This window comes from Sebastes umbrosus, chromosome 17 (genome assembly GCF_015220745.1).
Source record: "Sebastes umbrosus isolate fSebUmb1 chromosome 17, fSebUmb1.pri, whole genome shotgun sequence".
Lineage (NCBI taxonomy): Eukaryota > Metazoa > Chordata > Actinopteri > Perciformes > Sebastidae > Sebastes > Sebastes umbrosus.
This window is the reverse complement of record NC_051285.1, coordinates 20,142,182-20,164,446: the sequence shown is the minus strand read 5'-3', so window position 1 is coordinate 20,164,446 and position 22,265 is coordinate 20,142,182. Positions and strand designations below refer to the sequence as shown.

Sequence of the window (22,265 nt, the reverse complement as noted above, 5' to 3'; positions counted from 1 at the left end):
TCAATACCTCTATCCTCAAATATTCCTCATTAATTTTAAGTATTTTACCACATGTCGAAAAGAAAAAAACTGAATGTTCCTGTTAATGTTTCTATGACTTTTTTATAGATAGATAGATAGTAACTTTATTGATCCCGAGGGAAATTCAAGTTTCATCACAGTTCCGTAGTGCAAAACATGTTAGTAAAAAGGCAGTAAAAAAGTTAGTAGTGCAAAGTACAAAGTACAAAAAAATATACCAGATATAAAAATACAAGGAGATGAAGAAAACTGTTAAAACTGAATATAGTGCAGGGTAACAGCTGTGATACACGACTATTAAAAAAGTGAATATAGTGCAGAAGAGACTGTTAAAAGTGAGTATAGTGCATTATTATCTGTCCTGCAGACCGTCCTCTGCATTACTTTCCTAACTTTGTAAAACAACATGTAACAAATAAATACACATATCAATTTAGAGAATTTATATTTATTATTAAAATAATAAATTGTAGCAACTTGGCAAATTTTTTTTCAAAATTAACAAGAATTACAATTCAGATGTAAACCTTTTTAATGCAGCAACATATTGGTCAGGAATTAAAATCTATTTGAGATGAAAATTAAGTTGCTCTTCCTCTGTGTTTGTTGTAATCCGAGCCTCTACTTGCTTTGTTGACATAGCCAGGCCGGCGTGCTTTTAGTGTTCGTGCATGTGCACGGCTCTAGACTGCGACCAAAATGGTCGTATATGCAACTTTTTTTTGTAAGTGTACGAGTTAAATTTTTACCTAGTCGCATTTGTGTGAGTGCATGATCATTACTATTTTGGTAACACGGTAAGAGCTTTGGATATTGCAGATGAAAACAGTCCTTTTTATTCCTCACTGACGCAGCCTTTCTCTCCTTTCCTGCACTCTCCTCTGTTCTGTGTAAACCTTTGCGCGTGCACATACGCCGCCCCTACCTGACGCGCATCACACACTGCAGGGCGCCAAAGTTTCGCTGTTCCCCAAAATGAAGCGGTCTATCGCTGATTATTTAAAAAAAACAAATGAGGAGAGAAAGGAGGAAGCTGGTGGTGAGGGAGAGTCTAACAGAGGTGCCGACTCAGACACCACCGATGATGAATGTGCAACAGGCACGGAGAGACTGGCTGACAGACAGGTGAAGAAAAAGAAGAACCACTTTCACACAGTACCCGTGGTTACGGTACGAGGGGAACGCTATGCTGTGTGTTTATTGTAGGCAATGTGGTCCGACTGTTGCAGGCAACTCTAAACTTGTTAGTGGCTCAACACAGTTTAAGCTCGAAACTTTAAAGAAGCACAATGACAGCAAAAAGCACAAAACCTGCCAGGACCGATGCATGACCCGCAACACCGAGCCCCTCCCAACCTCTTTTCAGAGGCTAACGCTCAACGGAGGAGAATGAACTGGTCATCAAGTTCAACACTGCCTATAACATAGCAAAAGAGAAACTCCCGTTTACAAAATTCAAATCCCAGATCACATTAATGAACAAGAACGGGTTGAATGTGAATCTAATCTATGCAAATGACGTAGCTTGTGCGCAGTTTATAGGAGTGATATCAGACAACCTCCGGGGAAAGACTGCAGAGAAAATTGCCTCCGCCCCCATACCTATCATTTATGATAGATAGTGACACCGACGTCACTCACAAAAAATAATTAAGTCAGATGTTAGGGCAAGTCTGCATACTGATACTGTGGAAGACCTCATCAGAATCAGTGTTGAGGGGCCAGAGCTGATGGACTATGATGCCAGGCATGATGTCAAGCAGTGGCTCTCCCAGGGAAAGAGGGTTAGGAGGCCCAACTTTAAGAGCTGGCCCCTCTGAATTGCAAGGTTTGAAGGAATGGTGTGTCAAGTTAATTTAATTGAAGTTATGTTAATTTAAGTTAAGTGCAAACATACATTCTGTTGTTATGCTTTGCTTTTAACAACATTTTTGTTATGTTTTCTTTTGATGTTATAGAAGATGACTTATTTTGTTAATCACTGTTCGTGGCAGAGAAACTTAATATACAGATTAAAATATTTTGCAAATATCAAGTTTTGGAGGCACTGTCAATGTTTCACTGGGGTATGTAAATTAAGACAACTATTATAACTTATTAGCATGCAAGGTCATTGATTAATACCATGCTGTAACCCCAAAAAAAGGGTGCGACCAAACCATGTGCTTGTGCAACCAACTGAGAAAGTTGGTAGCACCAGTGCTACCAGTGGAAAAGTTAGTCTGGAGCCCTGATGTGAGCGTGCCCCACTGGCTAGCCGGTTCCCCCTCAGGTAAATACTGTTCTCTCTGTCAGCACAGAGAGCACATATGACTTATTTTATGATCTATGTTTTTATTGACATACCATACCAGGACTTTTTTATGACATACTGTGAGGAAGTAACAACTCTCTCACTAACTGTTTGGTTAAACCAAGTGGGGTTGATCACAGTTTTTCTTGTTTTCTTATGTGTGCAGTTAAGGGGTTAATTGACTGACGGGGACTGAGTGGCCCCAAGTGTAATCAGGTGTGCTATGATTTCCCAGGTTCTCACTGCAGGTGTCTCCAGTCTGAGCTGATGGCAGTACTCGCCTGATAGGCCAGTTTGAACTGGAAGGGCGGGCTGTTAGGTTATATGACCATGTGTGAAAGCAGAATTTTGGAAGAGTGGTAAAAAGAGCAGCACCAGGCATGTTGTGAGTAGTGTAACTGAATGCAGCAGATTTTTCCTTTGTTTGATGTAATTTTTACAGACTGAAAATAAAAGTCTGCCTTATTTTTCAAGCATACTTACCTGCCAGTCTGATGATTTCTCTTCATGACTTCTCACCTTGCTCTCCTGCACCTTACCTCCCAACAATTGGTGGCAGTGGTGGGATCTAATACGCCTGTGTCGAGTTGGTGTTGGAATGCTGACTAAATGAGAGGTGCAGTACGTGGAAGGGGTCGGCCCAGGAAATCCACCTTGGCAGAAATGGAGAAAAAAAATGCTGAAAGAACAGTGGAGTTTGAGCCACAACTTGATGGAGCCAAGGCTGCTGGAGATGAAGAAGAAGAACCAGTGGCACGGCCAAAAATAGTTACAGACCGTGTTGCTAGTGAAGAACTCTCTGCCACAGACTTTTTTGAAGAAATGAGAGAGTTTATGCGACGGTCTAGACAAACTGAAGCAGTACTTTTTGATCAGATTAAACAGCTGAGAGATGAGATGGGAGCAAAGTCTATGCAGGACTGGATGTCAGATGAACATTATGAACAGCCTGACCAACATTATCCTCATGCTATACCCACTGGTGTTTTAAAGCTGCAAGCTGAAACCTCTATGCACCTGCCCACAGTTAAAGAACCAAAGAAATTCATTCCACTTCAAGCTAGTGGGCCTGTCTCCTCATTACAGCAACTGCTGCCTCAGCAGCAACAGCGTGCTGCTCCACCGACCCGGTCTGTCGGGCCCCATGTCAGTGAACCAAGAATACCTGACTTAAAAGAAGGTGAAGATCCAGAGAGCTTCTTTGTTCGGTTTGAGCAGATAGCCAGAACATGGGGGTGGCAGCCAGTGGAGTGGGCAGTCAGAGTGGTCACCTTATTCACGGGAAAAGCTCTTGAGGCTTATGCTGGAATGGACGAAGAACAAGCCGAATCCTACGAGGCCATTAAAGATGCAGTGTTAATGAAGTTCAATGTGACAGAGGAGACTTACAGACAGTGTTTCTGGAGCACCATTGTGCCAGTGGGAGAAACAGTCCGTGAAACCTACAACCGGATAAAGGGACTTTATAAACGATGGATGTGACCAAATAGCCGAACTAAGGAGCAGATTGGGGAAGCCATTGTTTTGGAGCAATACCTCTGTGTGCTCCAACCAGACATCCGCATCCTGGTAAAGGAGAACGATCCACAGAAAGATGAGGAAGCAGCGGACCTGGCAGAACGCTACACAGCTGCTCACCAGGACCCTTCAAGGAAAAAGGTGACTGTTGGGAAGCCAAGGTTTGGGGAGACAAAACCTTACGGTTTGCCTGTTGTGGACAATAAGGACATTGGGGTTGGTAAGAAACCTGTATATTCAAACTTAAACTAACTTTACATGTTTTTACTGTCAGCAGCCTGGCCAAAAAGCTTCATTATGTCCTTTTAAAAAGATCAAAAACAGTTGAGTTGTGTTCTCTACCTTGTCCTGATAATGATGACCATGATGATGTTAATGAGAATGAAATGATTCCACATAGACATGTAGTAGATGTCACAGTTACTGGTCATGTGGCAAAGGCTCTGGCTGACACTGGTAGTTCACAAACTTTGGTAAAGTCCAGCCTACTCCACAATGCACTGACTAACTTTGAATGAAATGTAAATATCACATGTGTTTATGGATGTAAGAAAGATTACCCAACTGCAGGAGTGATCATTGAGGTTGAAGGGCAAGCCTTTATGTTAACTGTTGGTGTGCTAGATCACCTAGCATATGATGTAATCCTTGGAGAAGATTTGTCTGTGCTAGACAACTTGGTCCAGCAAAACTCTGTAGCATACTCTTGTGCTGTAGTGACTCGCTCTGTCACCAAGGGGTTAGAACCCCTACCTGATGCAGATGATGGTTTGTTTGAAGGGGGAAATAAGGTTAAGAAAACAAAATGTCAGCGTTGTCAGGAGAAAAACAGAAATCATGATGAAGCTAAATGTCCTGACCCTGCTCTCCCTTTAACTCCTCCCATTGAACCACAATGGCAAAACCCTGACAATTTCAGAGAGTCAGGAGAATGACTCCTCTCTGAAACCTCTCTTTGCAAAAGTTTGTGAAATAGATGGGGTCCAAAAAGCTGGCACAGGGGGGGCTGAAAGGTGTAATTGGGGATCCCTTTGTCATGAAAGACAACCTTTTGTATTTGGTAGATTGAGAAACCTAGACTTGTTATTCCAAAAGAGTATCATCAAGTAATCCTGCATTTGGGTCATACTGCTCCATGGGCTGGGCATTTAGGGCAGGCCAAAACCTATAACCGCATTGCTGAGTGCTTCTATTGGCCAGGGTTATACAAAGAGGTACTGGAGTATTGCAAAACATGTCATGACTGCCAGGTGGTAGCCCCCACCAAAATTTCAGACTGAGGACAATTACAACCATTACCTATTATTAGTGTGCCTTATGAGAGAATAGCTATGGATATCATTGGTCCCCTGCCAAAGAGTAGCACTGGACACAAATTTGCCCTGGTGATATGTGACTACGCAACCAGATATCCAGATGTCTATCCACTGCGCTCCATTCAGGTCAAACATATAGTTCATTGTTTAGTGGGGTTATTCTCCAGAGTTGGCATCCCTAAAGACAGCTTAACAAATCAAGGTACAAACTTTGTCACATCTAATGTAGTCACTGTATTCTCAACTTGGTGTGAAAGGGATAAGAACCACTCCTTACCACCCTGAAACTGATGGTCTTGTTGACCGATTTAATGGTACCCTGAAACAAATGTTGAGAAAATGTGTTGATGATACTGGCAAAGACTGGGATAAATTGTTGCCTTTCCTTTTGTTTGCATACCGAGAGGTACCCCAGGCTTCAACTGGTTTCTCCCCTTTTGAGTTGTTGTATGGCAGACAGGTGAGAGGCCCTTTGGACATGCTGAAGGAGAACTGGGTGGCTGGTGTGGCAATGTCACCAACAACGAACATCATCTCCTACATTCTGCAGATGACAGACAAACTGGAAAGTTGCAGAGGACGAGTCAAAGAAAACATGCTGGAGGCTCAACATAAACAAAAGGTATGGTACGACAAACATGCTCGAGAAAGAGAACTGAAAACTGGACAGAAAGTGTTGGTACTGCTCCCTACTGGGCCGAGTAAGTTACTAGCAAAGTGGCAAGGCCCCTATCCTGTGACCAGAAAGGTGGGCCGAGTAACATATGAAATTTCTGTCCTGATAAACAAAAACACAAGCAACTGCTCCATGTAAACCTGTTAAAAGGAATACCATGAAAGAAATCCCTTGGAAACAGGTGGAGAGCATGTTCTGATGGTCCAGGATGTCCAGTCTGAAGATGATGTGGTGGAAGCTGACATGATGCCCTTCAGAGAGAAGTGTAAACCCCAGATCCCTCCAGAGCACCAGTGTGTGGATCAGTGGCATCAACTGGGTGAGCTTAAACAATCTTTCCCATCATTGTTCTCAGAAACACCTGGCCGAACTGATGTGATAAAACACAAATTGTTCTGAAGGACACTAGACCTGTTCACCTGAATCCTTACAGAATTGCAGAACGAATGATGGAACCACTGAAGAAGGAGGTGCAGATGGTGTTGGACATGGACATCCAGAAATGAGTGGTCAAACCCCATAGTGCTTGTTCCCAAGAAAAACTGTACTCAACCTCGGTTCTGTTCAGACATGAGGAAACTGAACAGTATTTCCTGTTTTGATTCATATCCCATGCCCCGGATCGATGAGCTGCTAGAGAGACTGGGGTAAGCCAACTACATCACAGCATTAGACCTATGTAAAGGTTACTGGCAAGTGCCTCTTGACCCAGCTTGCAAAGAATACACAGCTTTCCAGATTCCAGGAAGTGGCTTGTTCCAGTACACTGTGTTAGCCTTTGGCCTTCATGGTGCGCCTGCGACCTTTCAAGGATTAATGGACATTGTTCTTAATGATTGCTCCAGGTTTGCATCTGCCTATCTTGATGATGTAGTAATCTACGGTGAATCCTGGGAAGAACATTTGCAGCATCTTGAAATTGTCCTAAGCAAGATACAGGAAGCCGGGCTGACCCTTAATGCAAACAAGTGTTCCTGTGCTCAGGAGGAGGTGAAATACCTTGGGTACCTGGTCAGCCGTGGGCAGATAAGGCCACAAATAGAGAAGATAAAGGCCATACAGATGATTCCCAGACCCCTGACCAAAAAGCAAGTGAGATCCTTTTTAGGACTGGTGGGGTGGTACAGAAGGTTTGTTCCCCATTTTTCTACATTGGCACCACTCACCAAACTAACAAAAAAAATCAACCTCAAAAGTGATATGGAATGATGAATATGAACATGCCTTCCAGACATTGAAAAGGCAGATCTGTCAAGCTCCTGTGTTGCAGAGCCCGGACTTCACAAAACCATTCCTTGTGCAGGTTGATGCCTCCGGTGTTGGACTAGGAGCGGAGCTAGCCCAGGGGGAGCCTGGTGAAGAGAAACCTGTCCTGTTCTCAAGTAAGAAACTGTTTGACTGGGAGAAAAAGTACTCTACTGTGGAAAAGGAGGGACTGGCTATAAAATGGGCTATTGATTCATTGAAATATTACCTTTTGGGAAGAGAGTTTGTGTTGCAGACGGACCACAGACCTTTGAAGTGGATGCACTCCAAGCAGCATAAGAACGCAACGATTCTGCGTTGGTGCCTAGCCTTCCAGCCATACTAGTTCACCATAGAGCACTGTCCTGGTAAGAAAAACCTTATTGCTGATTATCTGTCGCGTTTGCCTGACTTATGTAAGCCAGAGGGGGAGGTGGTGTGAAATGTGAGGAATCAACAACTCCCTCACAAACTGTTTGGTTAAGCCAAGTGAGGTTGATCACAGTTTTCTTTGTTTTTCTTATGTGTGTAGTTAAGAGGTTAATTGACTGACGGGGACTGAGTGGCTCCAAGTGTAATCAGGTGTGTTATGATTTCCCAGGTTCTCACTGCAGGTGTCTCCAGTCTGAGTTGATGGCAGTACTCGCCTGATAGGCCAGTTTGAACTGGAAGGGCGGGCTGTTAGGTTATATGACCATGTGTGAAAGCAGAGTTTTGGAAGAGTGGTAAAAAGAGCAGCACCAGGCATGTCGTGAGCAGTGTAACTGAATGCAGAAGAGTTTTCCCTCCATGTGTATTTTCCTTTGTTTGATGGAATTTTTACACACTGAAAATAAAAGTCTGATTTATTTTTCAAGCATACTTACCTGCTAGTGTGATGATTTCTCTTCATGACTTTTCACCTTGCTCTCCTGCACCTTACCTCCCAACACATACTATGACTATTTTATGGTATAAATATACTGAGTTTTAATGACAATTTTTTTATGACATATTAGCCTAAACTATGACTTGTACAATACATGTATTGTCCCTGTCAAATAAATTAATAAATAATAAATAAATAAATAAATCACACTGCATTTATTTCTGCATTGCATTTTACAAGTTACATAACTTGACATTGTTTGTGAATACTTATGAGACTGTTTTGACATCATAGAGGACCTCCAGAACCCCGCTTTGGTTTTGAAATCCTCCCTCTTTTTGATGTCTCAAGGTAGGCATACTATACTATAACTTTTTTATTATTTTTTATTTATGTTTTTCTACTATATAATAACTATACTATGATTTTATTTAATATTTTTGCAACTTACTATACTATAACTTTTATTTTTTCGACATGCTATACTATGACATTTTTTTCGACAAACAATACTATGACTTTTTAAAATGTTTTCGAAATACTATAGTGTGACTTGTTTTCGGTAGACTATACTATGGCTTTTTAAAAAATAAAATTCTAAATACTATACTGACATTTTTTTGACAAACTATACTATACTTTTTTCTTTTTTTTTTGACATACTTAACTATGACTTTTTTTCAACATACTTTCCATGACTTTATTTTATCGACATACTAGAGTATGACTTTTTTTCAACAGACTATACTTTCTTTGACATACTATACTATGACTTTTTTATTTTATCGACATGCTATACTATGACTTTTTTTCAACATACTATACCATGACTTTCTTTATTTTATCGACATAGTATAGTATGACTTTTTTCAACAGACTATACTTTCTTTGACATACTATGACTTTTTTATTTTTTCGACATACTATTCTATGATTTTTTTATTTGTTCGACATACAATACTATGACTTTTTTTTTTAATTTTTTTGACATACTATTCGATGGCTTTTTTATTTTTTCGACATACAATACTATGACCTTTTTTCGACATACTTAAATATTCAATTTCAATTTTTTTCGACATACTTTACAACTTTTTTAAAAAAAAAAAAAGCAATATTATAGTATGTCCAAAAAAGCCACAGTATAGTATGTCCAAAAAAAGTCAGTGTGTTGAAAAAAATTAAAAAATCACAGTAAAGTATGTCAAAAAAAGTCATCGTATAGTATGCCAAAAAAATTTAAAAGTCATAGTATACTTTGTCGAAAAAATAAAAAAGTCATAGTATAGTATGTTGAAAAAATGAAAAAGTCCTAACATAGTATGTCGAAAAAAAAAAGAAAAAGTTAGTGTAGTATGTTGAAAAAAAGTCATAGTACAGTGTCGAAAAAATAAGTCATTGTAGTCTGTCGAAAAAACTAAACAAAATCATAGCATAGTATGCTGAAAAAAAAGAAAAAAAAAGATTGTATAGTATGTTGAAAAAAGTTATAGTAGGTTAAAAAATGTAAAAAAGTCATGGTAAAATATGTCGAAAAAATAAAAAAGTCATAGTATAGTGTGTTGAAAAAAAGACATATAGTATGTCGAACAAATAAAAAAATCCATGGTATAGTATGTCGAAAAAAAGTCATAGTATAGTATGTCGACATTTTTTTTTAAAAACTCATAGTATTGTATGTCGAAAAAAAGTCATTGTATAGTATGTCAAAAATAAAAAACTCATAGTATTTCCAAAAAAGTCATAAATAGTATGTTGAAAAATAAAAAAGTCATAGAGTATGTCAGAAAAATAAAAAAGTCATAGTATGTTGAAAAGAAGTCATATGTTGAATTTTTAAAAAAAAATATTAGTATAGAATGTCAAATAAAAGTGATAGTATAATATGTCGAAAAAATATAAAAATCATAGTATAGTATGCCAAAAAAAATTAAAACATCATTGTATAGTATGTCGAAAAAAAGTCATAGTAGGTTAAAAAAAAGTCGTCGTAAAGTATGTCGAAATCTTTTTAAATTGAATAGTATAGCATGTCAAAAAAAAAGTTGTATTATACGTCGAACAAATAAAATCTCATAGAATAGTATGTCGAAAAAAAAAATCGTATTATAGTATGTTGAAAAAAAGTAATTATATAGTATGTCGAACAAATAAAAAAATCCATGGTATAGTATGTCGAAAGAAAGTCATAGTATAGTATGTGAATTTCTTTTTAATAAGTCATAGTACAGTATGTCAAATAAAAGTCATAGTATAGTATGTCGAAAGAATAAAAAAAGTCATAGTCATTCACCCTCTGATTTAATGTGTGGATCTGGCTTAATTGCTTGTCCTTGACAAGTCAAACAAAGAGTAAATCATACTAAAAGGTTTTTGGCTGGAATAGAACAACTAACTGACACAGTGATTAGCCATAGGCTAGTTTAGGCTGACATTTAGCAGAGCCTGGAACAAGTCAAAGCCTCACTCAGAAATGTAAAAAAAAAAAAAAAATTAAGAGCAAATATAATATTAGACATTGCATATTTAAATGTTGTGCAAGTAATTAATAATCTGTAGAAAAGGGTGGTTTGTTTTCAGTTAATATCACACACCATACATAAATACTAATCCTCACTTCACATTGAGGAAAGTCTGTTATACTGTACTTTATATTATGTGGCTTATGGCAGAGTGCAAAATTGCTCACATGGAACATAAAAGAGCAGACAGCATCCTCTTGTGGTAACAGATGCAAAGTCTCAGATTTTCTACATACAGCATGAGATGCAGTGAAAGTAGAGTATCGTTAATTCATTTTGCAGTCAAAACAAAGGTGCTGAATAAATATAATAAACTTTCTTAAGTCTTTGGTATGGGCTAAGTTCTGGTTACCAGATTCAAAGATTCATAGTTGTGTGATTGATGAAGATGAGCTTAATGTAACAGAATAAATTAAGATAAAGATGTATTTTTCAAGATAAAATGTGGTTATGTGAGACAATTTATTTGTACTGATATATGTACTGTATCCCCTTCAACAACTATATAAATCTCACATTACTAGATACAGGTATTTGTTATCAAATGTTTTTTATTTTATTTGTGCCTAATGTCCGCAAACTCTTAAATAGTTTAATATCAAAGATCCTCTCCTCATTCCCTCACTGCTATTTAGAAAAAGAACCCATCTATGTTTCACACAGACTCAAAGTGCTGATGTATGCAGCCCTGCTCCTCCAATATGCAGTATACTGTATATGCATGACAGCTACATGTTAAATTAAATATTAATATGACAACTTCATTTTATAACAAGATTTATTTTTAAAATTAGACTAGGTTTCTAGAGATGGTCCCAGTCTCCATGCATGGGTACACATAAATGATAATCTAGCAATATTTAAAAAAAAAACTAAAAAAAAAACATACAGTGTGAGATACTGAGAAAATCCTGGGAACATTTCAAGAGACGGTAATTGCAGTGGCATTTCGCACTTTTAAAGTAGAGCAAGGACTGAGAATAACCCTGACAGAGGAAAGTATTAGAGGGAAGAAAAATCTAGTGAAAGCTAGTTCATTGCTGGTTATATGCTTCTGGCCTTAGAGAGGATCATAGTTTGAAAATTGCTGAATATTAAGTGTAATCCTTTGGTTTAGATCCTGGCGTGATGTTACATTTGCAGAGGATTTTCTCATATTACATATCAGGGTTAAAATAAAAAGATCACTTAAAAACTATATCAATTATAAGAAAGGTCACACTATTATGCATTCACTATTTCAAATTAAAGCATTTATTTTTTTTATATCGACCAACAAAGAATTTCAGGGATACATTTGTTTCTAAAAAAAATGCACAGATACAATTTATTCTCAGTGTGTAACATAGTTGGGCTTTGTTAAACACCAATACAACACCGTTTGTGCAGGCCTCAGGAGAACTTGTGTTTTGATAACCGTTCTCATGCACCCTTGATAATATAAATCTCTGGCCAGTATGCAGATTTGAAACTGAAGACTTTAACGAATGACTGAGATGGCTGAGGTTGAATAATGATTTAAAAAAAAAAGATATACTATATTTGGCTGTGTGTGCCATGCCATTATATCATAACACATCATAGTGACCTCTAAAAATATCTGAAAAATATGTATCCTTCACATCTTTAGGCATTAAATATCACATCTTTAAAATTGAAATACATTTAGAAAACAGGTTTTTACGGTCTTTATTACAGATAGGCGAGGAGGGAGAGATTGGAGGGTTTGAAATGTGAACTGATAAATATGTTGGATAAAATAAAATAAATAAATATTTCTATGCCTGTAAAGCATCGGTGAGAAACACAGCAGAGTTGCTACTGTTTCAAAGTGTAATTCCTGCTTGTAGTGATGGTGATATTTGCTTTGAATGAAACCTGAGGCTCTGGACACTGTTGACCAGTAAATTTACAATAAAAAATGTAGGCCTGTAAGGATCTGCTAGAGTGAAGCTACAGTAAACTGCACACACAGACATTTCTCCCTCAAAAAAGTGTGTTGATATACTTAAGATGCTGACTGTACACTGCGGTGTCATGTATAAAGCATCAGTGCTGGGAAAAAAAAGTGCATTTCTTTGGAAGTATTAAAAATTTAAAGAAACCGATGGACTCTTCCATGTCATGGGATGTCCCGATGGCACTGGACATGCAGTCGCAACGCATCTTGCACGGCCCAGCTGAGGACTCTCAGCCTGTAAATGTTTCAACGAGGAGAGCAGAATTAAAAGGTATCCAGTGTCTTTACTGTCCTCAGTGGTTGTGTTGTCACAGTGTGGCTAGAAGGTCTTCATGTCGTAGAACTTTATAGGTCAGCCAGTAGAGGACGTTAAACATGAGGAAACTCATGGGGAAAACAGCTCGGGCGATGGTATCAATCCTTTTTGCCCGATCCACAAAGCGCCTGCGGATGTCATAGAAACCTAAACCGGGAGGTAAATCAGCAAAGACTGGTGCATCCATTTCCGGTGCACCTCCTGCCGCCAGTGTAAGTCCAAAACTCTGGAAGAGTAAACCCTGCTGTGCAAGCTCCTCCTCCTAGAAGCACAAGACACCACAGTATAACCATCAGTTATATCCATAACCATCTGCTCGCAGTGAGAATCACACAGCTTCACTGACACCAGAGATTGGCTGGTGTTAAACTCAACAAGGTGGCGGTACGTACCCTGGCACAGGCAGTGCACTGCTGGGCTGTGTTCCCATGAGGAGCATTGTTGCCTGACATGTTTTTTCCTTTCCCCTTACTGTCACCGCTTCCCTGCTGGTGGGGTAAAAGCAGCACGTAAATTGAACCATCAAACAGACTTCATTGATACAACAGTTTGCAACTCCTGTGTGCTGCATGTGCATTTCAAATCCTCATCCTTCAACAAGCACTCATCATCTGCTTCTTACAAAGTGCATACAAGTCTGGCATTAATGTGAAATGAGACAAATTTCGGTATAAGTATAAAGGATTCAAGCAGATGTTGTTTTGTTTTGTGTTATAAATATTACAAGGTATTAATGAATCCTGCAGCTGCCGTCACACTGCTTCACTTAAGAAATATTTCATATTTAAAAGGTGGTTTGGGTCTACTTTGTGTCCCCTATTTTTTCTTCTCCACATGTGAGGCAGCAAGATGTTGAGAACAGCGGAATAAGGTGATGGCTTGAATTAATTACAGGTCAGTGCGGTCTGCATTTCCCGGCTGGAGTGCAAAACGCAGCTGAGTCGTGTAGCTCGTGCATAGCTGGGGCGCAGGGAATAGCAGGTGACAGCCGCCCGAGGGGCTGAGTGGGTGGGTTGCACTCACAGTTCTCTGCCGCTGTTGCTCTTTGAGCTTCTTCCTCAGTCTGAAGAACTCCTTGTGCTGCCGTGAAACAAAATTAACGGCCGCATACTCCAGTAGTGCAGCAAACACGAAAAGAAGACACACCGCCATCCAGATGTCTATAGCTTTCACATAGGACACCTGTGACACCGTGGAAATCAAATCAGTGAAATCACTTGGTTAACATTAGCGTTCATGCCGTATTAGGCAGTGACATGAAAGACATGGAATTACAAACTCTGTGTCAAGAGCTACATATTAGAATAAGTATTATTTTACTTAACTAAACATAACAAAAGGACACTGTGAAAGTACAGTTCTGAGAACAATCGTAAAATGTTATGCTTTTACTTGTGGTGGAGTATTTTTACATTGTGGTATTACTACCTTTTTTTTAAGCAAAAGGATCTCTGTACTTCTTCACTACTGCATTTTTAACCATGTATGCAGTCCTGTCTATTTCAATTTCTAGGGCATTAACCCTCTGAGACCCACAATAGACCCGTTTTTAGAAAGTGGTGTACTTCATCTGAAAGCCGGGAACCTGAAGATTAATTTGAGATGCAACTCAAGTTGTTCTAGTCATAAATCAGAAATAAAATGAATTGTTAAAGTGTATAAGGGTTTAGAACATTATGATAGAAGTATATGACGATCATTCCCATGCTCTATTATGTCTCATAACTTGTTGCAGGAATTTTTGGGTTGATACCATTTGTTACACACATTTGGTGCTAAATTTAACCATTTTTTTTACCACTCTAGAATTAATAAAAAATGATCAATAATCCCTCCAGAATACCACATTAAAACACTAAGCATTGCATTGAACACCATATAAAAAGCCATGCTGTGATTTGGTATCAAAAACTTTTGATATTTGGAGATTTCTGCAAGAATTGCATTTTTCGAATTGCATTGGATGGTGATCACTCCTGTTGTGGAAACTGCTCAGAAACCCCCTTATTGTCAATATACCTAGGAAAGCCATCTATCCTCTGAATGCACTAGGTCTGTAGTTTGTGGTTGTAAAGTTTCATGAGGCTGTGATTATTCTAGAGGTCACCACAGGTCATTTTATACAGTGAGGTCAAATTACAAAAATGATCTCACTATAATGAAATGGCTACCATGGGGACTAACGTCATCACAAATGAATACAATTAGGCTCACTGGATCCACAAAAGTCTCAGCTTTACAGTGATACCCAATTTATGCAATTCCAAGACTGTTTAGGGACCCCAGTATGCAGAAATATTAAAATACACCATTTTCAATAGGCAAAAATAACACATTTTACAGCATTCAAAAAACGGCATGGTTAAACTGAATGCGATTATCATAAATTGGACATGTCTGTAATGGGGAGACTCGTGGGTACCCACAGAACCCATTTTCATTCACATATCTTGAGGTCAGAGGACAAGGGACCCCTTTGAAAATGGCCATGAGTTTTTCCTTGCCAAAATTTAGCCTCAATTTGGAGCGTTATTTAGCCTCCCTCCCGACAATCTAGCATGACAAGGTTGGTACCAGCTACAGCCTCTGAAAGACAGTAAAATTGGTCGGGATCACAGGCCTCAGGGGATTAAAAGGTATGTTGTTAAGAAGTCATAGTACAGTATGCAAAAAAGAATACTATACAGACCATCTTTTGATGGCAATGGCCCCTTCCCTCTTCTTACCCCCCTACTTCCGCTGCCCTTGCTCGAATCACACCCATCTTTGAACTCGACCTTCATTTTGATATCAACTACACATCTGTAAAGTTTTGTGACTGCCTTTTGCACGGTTGCGACATTATCGCGGTCACAAACATCTGTCCACACACACACAGACTCACAAGGTTAAAACAAAACCAGCGTCGCCGTTGCGGCCAGTAACAATGACTAACTTGCATTTTCTACTGCAAAGCGTCACAAACCAAACTGTCTGACCTTTGGCAGGGAGGCCCTGGAGCCAGAGCTCTGCGTCGTCATGGTGAGCACTGTAGTGATCCCCAGTCCCACTCTGGCCGGAGCCGCATCCATGTTGATCCAGAAGGACACCCAGGACAGGATGACGGTGAGCAGGCTCGGTATGTACATCTGGATCAGGTAGTAGCCCATCTGACGCTCCAGGTAGAATTTGACCTCAATGCAGGTGAATTTACCTAACCACAGGAGGAGATACAGGTGCAAACTGACAGTCTTATTAGAAGTTGACTGACAGCATCCATCGAGGATGTTGCTCGGCAGGTCGTCGTGTGTCATGTACCTGTGTTGTAGTGCTTGGTGCAGTAGCCGAGGCCTTTCTCCTCTTTCAGCACAAACTGAGGGAGCGTCAGATCGTCCGCCACCTGCAGCGCTCCCATATCCAGCCATTCAAAAATAAGATCATTCATGGTGTAGCCAACTAGAAGGAAGACAGAGAGAAGCTATACAGTATGCAATAAGTTCATGACAAAATCTGTATGTAATGTTTTTCAAGCCTGCCTTGAAAGATCAACTCACAGCTTTCGAGCTGCATCGTACACGTCTGGCTGTCCATGGGGAAGTTTTTCAGATCCATGGGACACGAGAGGGTAAGGGTCAGCCTGGAAAACAGATACAGTAACACCGTAATGGCACTGGAACAATGTGTAAGATGAAAAGGTGATACCCTCACACTCCAACCTATGAGTGGAGACCCACCTAGCCCACAGCACTCAAACCCTTCCTGCACACTCACCCTACATTAAGGGTCACATCAAGCGACAGTCACCTCTCTGACACCTGTCCCTCCTTTCCATCTCTTTATCCCACTGCACTCCACACATACAATGGACTGACAGGTGCTGACAGACATGTCAGCCTTTATGGAGGGATTGACGTAGAATGGGATGAGAAACACAGCGGCACAATCAGTAAAAATAGGAGAGTGCTTCCTCCAGCTCAAGACATCGAGATCTAGATTGAAAAACAGAACATCCCATTCTTTAATAGAGGTGTGGGCAAGGACACTGAGTTTCTGTTGCAACCACTGCTATTTTTGTGGAGGCATGATGTCTTTCGTTGCTCATTTTTAAGAAACCCTCTTCTCTTTATTCCAGCAAGGACAAAGTGAAGAATCTCACACAAATGAGCAATACTGCAGAGAGGAGGAATGATCTTAGTAGATATAGTGGCTAGCCATATGTGAGTAAGTGAATGAGGGCATAAATCTTTTTTTTTTATATACAGTTTCTAATTTTATGACCCTGCTATTTTGTGGAAAAAAATAATTAAAGTTGCTAAGTGGTGATTCCAGTTCGATCCCCTTAAGTTTACTTAAGGGTTACTTTTAAGGTTCAGTAACCAGAGAAGCAACTGATCACATGTTTAACAGAATTGCTAATAGAGCTTTAAACATTGCTTCATCTTTCTTATATTCTAATGAAAACCATTACGCTACAATTCACCACTGCTTTAGTGCCACATTGCTGACCTGATTCTGTTTTAGCCTGCAGTTATTATTCACAGTGGGTGCTGGACAATACAATGACAACTGAACTGAACTGGAGTGAAACAAACATGTTGTTGGACCATATACTTAGAGACTGCAACTCATAGAGCTCCAAGTTCATATTCAGTAGGCGACTTGATAAACCATGGTACTGGATTTGTAATGTCTGATAGAGATACATCCTGGTGCATTATTCAGCCAGATAAGCATTTTTAAAAACAAATCACCTGATGCTGTAGAGGACATTTCCATTCTGGAATATCCGAAGCAGTTTGTTGTCTGTTGTGACCTCGTGGAAGTTTGCTCCCTTTTCATTTGCAAAGAACAGGTCAGGTTTCCAAATGGAGTCCAACATGGAAGGGTCCAGGTCCAGAGAGTCATCTGGATACTCCTTATATGCCAGTCGAGGGTCATTCCACTGCTGTCGCAGAAATACATTGAGCCGGTAGTCCTAAAGTTTGGAATTAAGTCATAATTCAAATCAAAATAGTTATAAATGACTGAAACAAAAATATATAGCCACAAGTGGCAATTGTACCATAGTAGATATCATATTGAGATTTTATAAGTACGGTGGCCCTGAGAGCTCAACTCACTGCAAATTAACAACACACATGCATATTAAAGGTCCAGTGTGTAGGATCTGGTGGTGTCTAGCGGTGAGGTTGCAGATTGCAACCAACTGAAGCCTCTCCCATGTGCCAAGTGTGTTGGAGAGCTACGGTGGCTGATGCGAAAACGCAAATGGTCCTATCTAGAGCCAGTTGTTGTACGAGTAACGTTTGTAATTTGGAGCAGAGCCAGTGCGTAGAGTTTGCATGTACGCGGGACGTGAGTGGTGAAGCAAGAGAGAGAGCGGCGTCAAGCAGAAAAAGGAGTCTGGTTTGTCCGCTCTGGGCTATACTGTTGAACCATGGTGGTGCAACATGGCGGACTGTAGATATAAACGGCTCATTCTAAGGTAACGAAAACACAACAATTCTTATTATCATGTAATTATACTCTAAAAACAACATACTTATTAATATTATATTCCATTTCTGCCAATAGATCCCCCTAATTGTTACACATTGGTCCTTTGAGAAAACATCTTCACCAATTTCACAACACGTGATATGATTTCTGTGTTTGCAGCTATGCGTTAGTGAAGATGTTTTCTTAATTTGCTTGTGTTTTGCTGTTGATTTGCATATGTTTACGTATGTGTCATTTTAATAAACCTTGTGAGAGGGCTGAGATCACGTGCACAGGAATAAGCCACAAGCGAAAAACAAATGAACCTGCAGCGTGTCTCAGCAGTGTGCACGCACACAAACTCTTTATGAGCTAAAATATATAAATAAACACTGACAAACAGATGTGAGTGCTCATAACCTGAACGACAGAAAACTCCACTTACAATTTTGTCATTTAAAATTTGATGGCTCTCCCTGAAGGTATTTTAGAAAAAGAATGAGTCTTTCTAAAACCACCCCTAAACACTCTCCATGGGCAGCATAAATAAAGGATTTCCCCTTATTTGACCAAAACAGAGACATGAGTAAATCATAGCTGACATTAGGTAATGAATTTACAAGGTGGTGTTTACAGTCATCAATTAGTCATAATGTAATGACAGTATGTTTGGGCATCATGACACATGCTCTAATTGGCCTCTCCAGACAGAGGGAGAAGAGCCAGAAACCCTTCAGATGAAAAAACACCAAAGAGTCAGATGCATCTGGTAAATGAGCTTACTTTTACTTTACTCCACTACATTCATTTGACAGCTTTAGTTACTAGTTACTTTCCAGATTCATATTGTTGTTGATTGTATTATTACAAAATGTAATCAAAAAAATAATTATATATTATTATAGATAAGATTAGCCCCTCACGTTATCGCAGTTTCACAAGCGTTTTCAGAGAACTACGGCGGCCTTCAGGTCACGTATTAACATGAAAGGCTCTCTCTAGAGCCATTGTTTGGTTTGTCCGTTCTGGGCTACTGTAGCAACATGGCCGAGCAACATGGCGGACTCCGTGAAGAGGGCCTGCTTCCTATGTAGATATGAAGGGCTCATTCTAAGCTAACAAAAACACTTTGATAATACACTAATGAAAACAGTTATGAATACTATATTCCATTTCTGCTAATAGATCCCCCAAAATGTTACACACTGTTCCTTTAAGTATATCTTGATGCTAATACTTATGTACTTTTACTGAAATAACGTTTCGAATGCAGGACTTTTATTTGTAAGAGTATTTCTACACTGTGGTATTGTTATTTTAACCAAGTAGTACTAAGTTATATTGCTACTTTTTTTTAGTAAAAGAGTAGCAAAGTAAAAGATCTGTCTACTTCTTCCACCGTTGTTGAAACATGATACTTAACTTCTGTGACAAGAATCAGAGGAACATTGTGACTATAACAAACTGTAACGCAGAGACAATAATATGAAACTGATATTGAACGAAAATATAACTATGAAACTGACTACTACAGACACCTGATTACTTTTGCACACATCTTTCCTGACAAAGTCCTTACAGCACACTGTTTAAAACCTCCTTTTCCCTTACTACTACCATTGTCAGAAGCATACTAGTGGTGCAAGCAGCAGTTATGTGAAAGAACAGGTCTACTTCATCTAAAACCTGATAGGGAAAGACCTGATATAGAAGCCAGGAGATACAGTAGACTTTACTAATGTCTATATTATGACTCTACTAAGTTTGATATCTTTAAGGCCTGGAGACCAGAATTGTAGTCACATTTTGTTGCTGAATTGTTTGCACTTGACGCAGTGACACCTGAAGGTCACAGTGAAGACTGTATTTAAATAGTCCAAGTTTGACACCCAACAATCAGATGATAAAAGCAGACGTTCACATGCTCATCTGCTGCATGGAAATTCTCACCATGGTTGTTTCAGTGATGGATCCGAAGCTGTTGATGAAGATGTTACAGGTGACGTTGACAGGAGGACCTGACAGAAGCAGATGTCATCACACGTTATATAATCACACTGGTTTCTTAAATACCACTGATGATGTTTTCTGAGGTGACCGCATGAAGTATTGAAGCCGGTAAAGAGCAGAGCGTCCCGGGAAAATAAAATCTGCCTGCAATGCTGTGTCCTGATAAATAAGACTTATCCAAGATAACCAGCATGAAATTGTGTTGTCATTTCCAGTACGCTCCCATTAGTGTAGTCCATCTGTCGACCACCGAAACTTTAAATATTTCAGGAACTCATTTCCTCAGAGGCAATAATTTATTGATTCTCCTTTAGTTACATTAGTGTATTTATAGATAATCAGCCTGGGATTTACCCAGCATGCATAAACAAGGATGTGGAGCAAGTATGAAATATATATGAACAGCGACCCCAGAGACTGAGGGGGATGTGTGTCGGAGAGAATCTGCTGGCTTTACTCACAACGAGAGATCAACATTGGACTGAGATGGGCCTGTGGGGTGAGTGCACATTTCTGACAAAATAAGAGAAGTCTGTGTAAAAACGTCATAACCTACGGCTGTGGGTCAGCATAAAAACAGTCACACCACATGGCAAACAACAAGGCTCCTGTGTGAAAACATCACAGCCTGCAGGACCTCTTACTTCTGACCCATCTGTGAATGATTTGTGCTGCTTCACTGACCAAAATGTTATGCAAATCACGCTTTTCCCAGCACCTGCCCTGCCCTGACCAAGGAGGTCCTCCACCCACTGCACGTCACAGTGTGTTTTACCTTTGAAGTTTGGTCTGATGCGAGCATCGTAGCCAGATGTTCTTCCCATCAGTTTATCCAGAAAGTCAGATGGAGAGGGGGGCTTAGCTGCCCTGCTGGGGAGCTTCATCTCCTTACAGAGCACAGACCTGCCAGATGACACCACAATCAACTCTGGATGTACTGATATTTTCATTTAATAAAGCCTTTCCTGAAAGAGCAATGGATGTATCTAATTCGTACTAAAAGGTGTACAATATCTTATCATTTTAGCTGGAAGAGTGTTTTATTGGTTGGCAACACATGAATTTTGTAACTTAAAAAGGTGTCGTATACTAAACAGTATTCAGTAGGGATGCACCGATCTGACTTTTTCAGTCCTGATACCTGGGCTTTGGGTATCGGCCGATACTGAGAACCGATCTGATACCAGTGTTTAATTGCATTGTTTTCCTAATTTTGCAAAACAAAATGTAACAAATAAATTGACTGAATTGTAAAAAAGAAATCGTACACCAGCAACTTGGTAAAAAACAATCTTCAGAATTAACAGGAATTATAATTCAAGTGTGAACCCGTTTAATGCAGCAACAAATTGGTCAACATTTACACAGGAATTAAAATTCCAGTATATAATGCATATAGTATATAAACATAGAGTTGAATTTAATAGATCGGCCTCATTGTCACCGATATCCGATCCAACTATTTGAGTCAGTATCGGTATTGGTGCATCCCTTGAATTCAGATTAGATGTATTTAACTATTTAACTTTTTTAATTATTAAACATCTTTATACTAAGACCCAGTTCAAATGATCTGTGAAATTACTTTGGCAGATATCTTATCACCTTAAATCAAATACAAGCTTCTTTTTCTGTTCAGTCAAGCCTGTAGATCACAAAATATTGAATGCATCTCATTTTAAGAGATGTTGATGTACCTCTTGGTCAAAGAAGCACAAATATCATCTAATGTCTTTTGTCAATGCCAAATTATTTTAATTGCAATACTTACACTGTCAAAAAAAAGATAAATTTACAATCCATTACAATGGTTAACCAAACTAAAATTATACATTTCTCCAACAAATAAGTTCAGGAATATGCTACAATTACAAATTGTCTCTTACCTGCCTTGCAGAAAAATGACAGATGACGCCCACACCATAAACAAGATGTGCAATAGCATTCTCAGTTAGTAGAAACAACAGATGTTTAGACCAAATGGAGGGATGAAAAACTGAAAAAAGAAAATAAAAAGCAGAGATGCAGGAAACTTGTTGTTGCTCTTCCAGCCAGGCTCTCTC

General features: G+C 39.3%; 1 protein-coding gene across 1 annotated transcript; it reads right to left on the bottom strand.

Moving 5' to 3' along the window:
- Positions 1-12,683: 12,683 nt before the first annotated feature.
- LOC119476028 (glycine receptor subunit alpha-4-like) lies at positions 12,684-21,086 on the bottom strand. The gene is made up of 9 exons (XM_037749204.1): positions 20,978-21,086; positions 20,143-20,210; positions 17,466-17,689; positions 16,269-16,351; positions 16,033-16,170; positions 15,714-15,928; positions 13,759-13,917; positions 13,128-13,223; positions 12,684-12,997 (listed from the first exon to the last, which is right to left on the bottom strand). Exons 1-9 carry the CDS (start codon positions 21,084-21,086, stop codon positions 12,728-12,730), a joined length of 1,362 nt encoding a protein of 453 aa, XP_037605132.1. The 3' UTR covers positions 12,684-12,727.
- Between the last annotated feature and the right edge of the window lie 1,179 nt (positions 21,087-22,265).

Excerpts from the sequence above, each read along its gene's own strand:
- LOC119476028 (XM_037749204.1), bottom strand. The coding sequence starts at position 21,086 with ATGAAGCTCCCCAGCAGGGCAGCTAAGCCCCCCTCTCCATCTGACTTT. Across the intron at positions 20,211-20,977 it reads CATCAGACCAAACTTCAAAG|GTCCTCCTGTCAACGTCACC; the intron begins GTAAAACACACT and ends TGCTTCTGTCAG. Across the intron at positions 13,918-15,713 it reads CCAGGGCCTCCCTGCCAAAG|GTGTCCTATGTGAAAGCTAT; the intron begins GTCAGACAGTTT and ends ACGGTGTCACAG.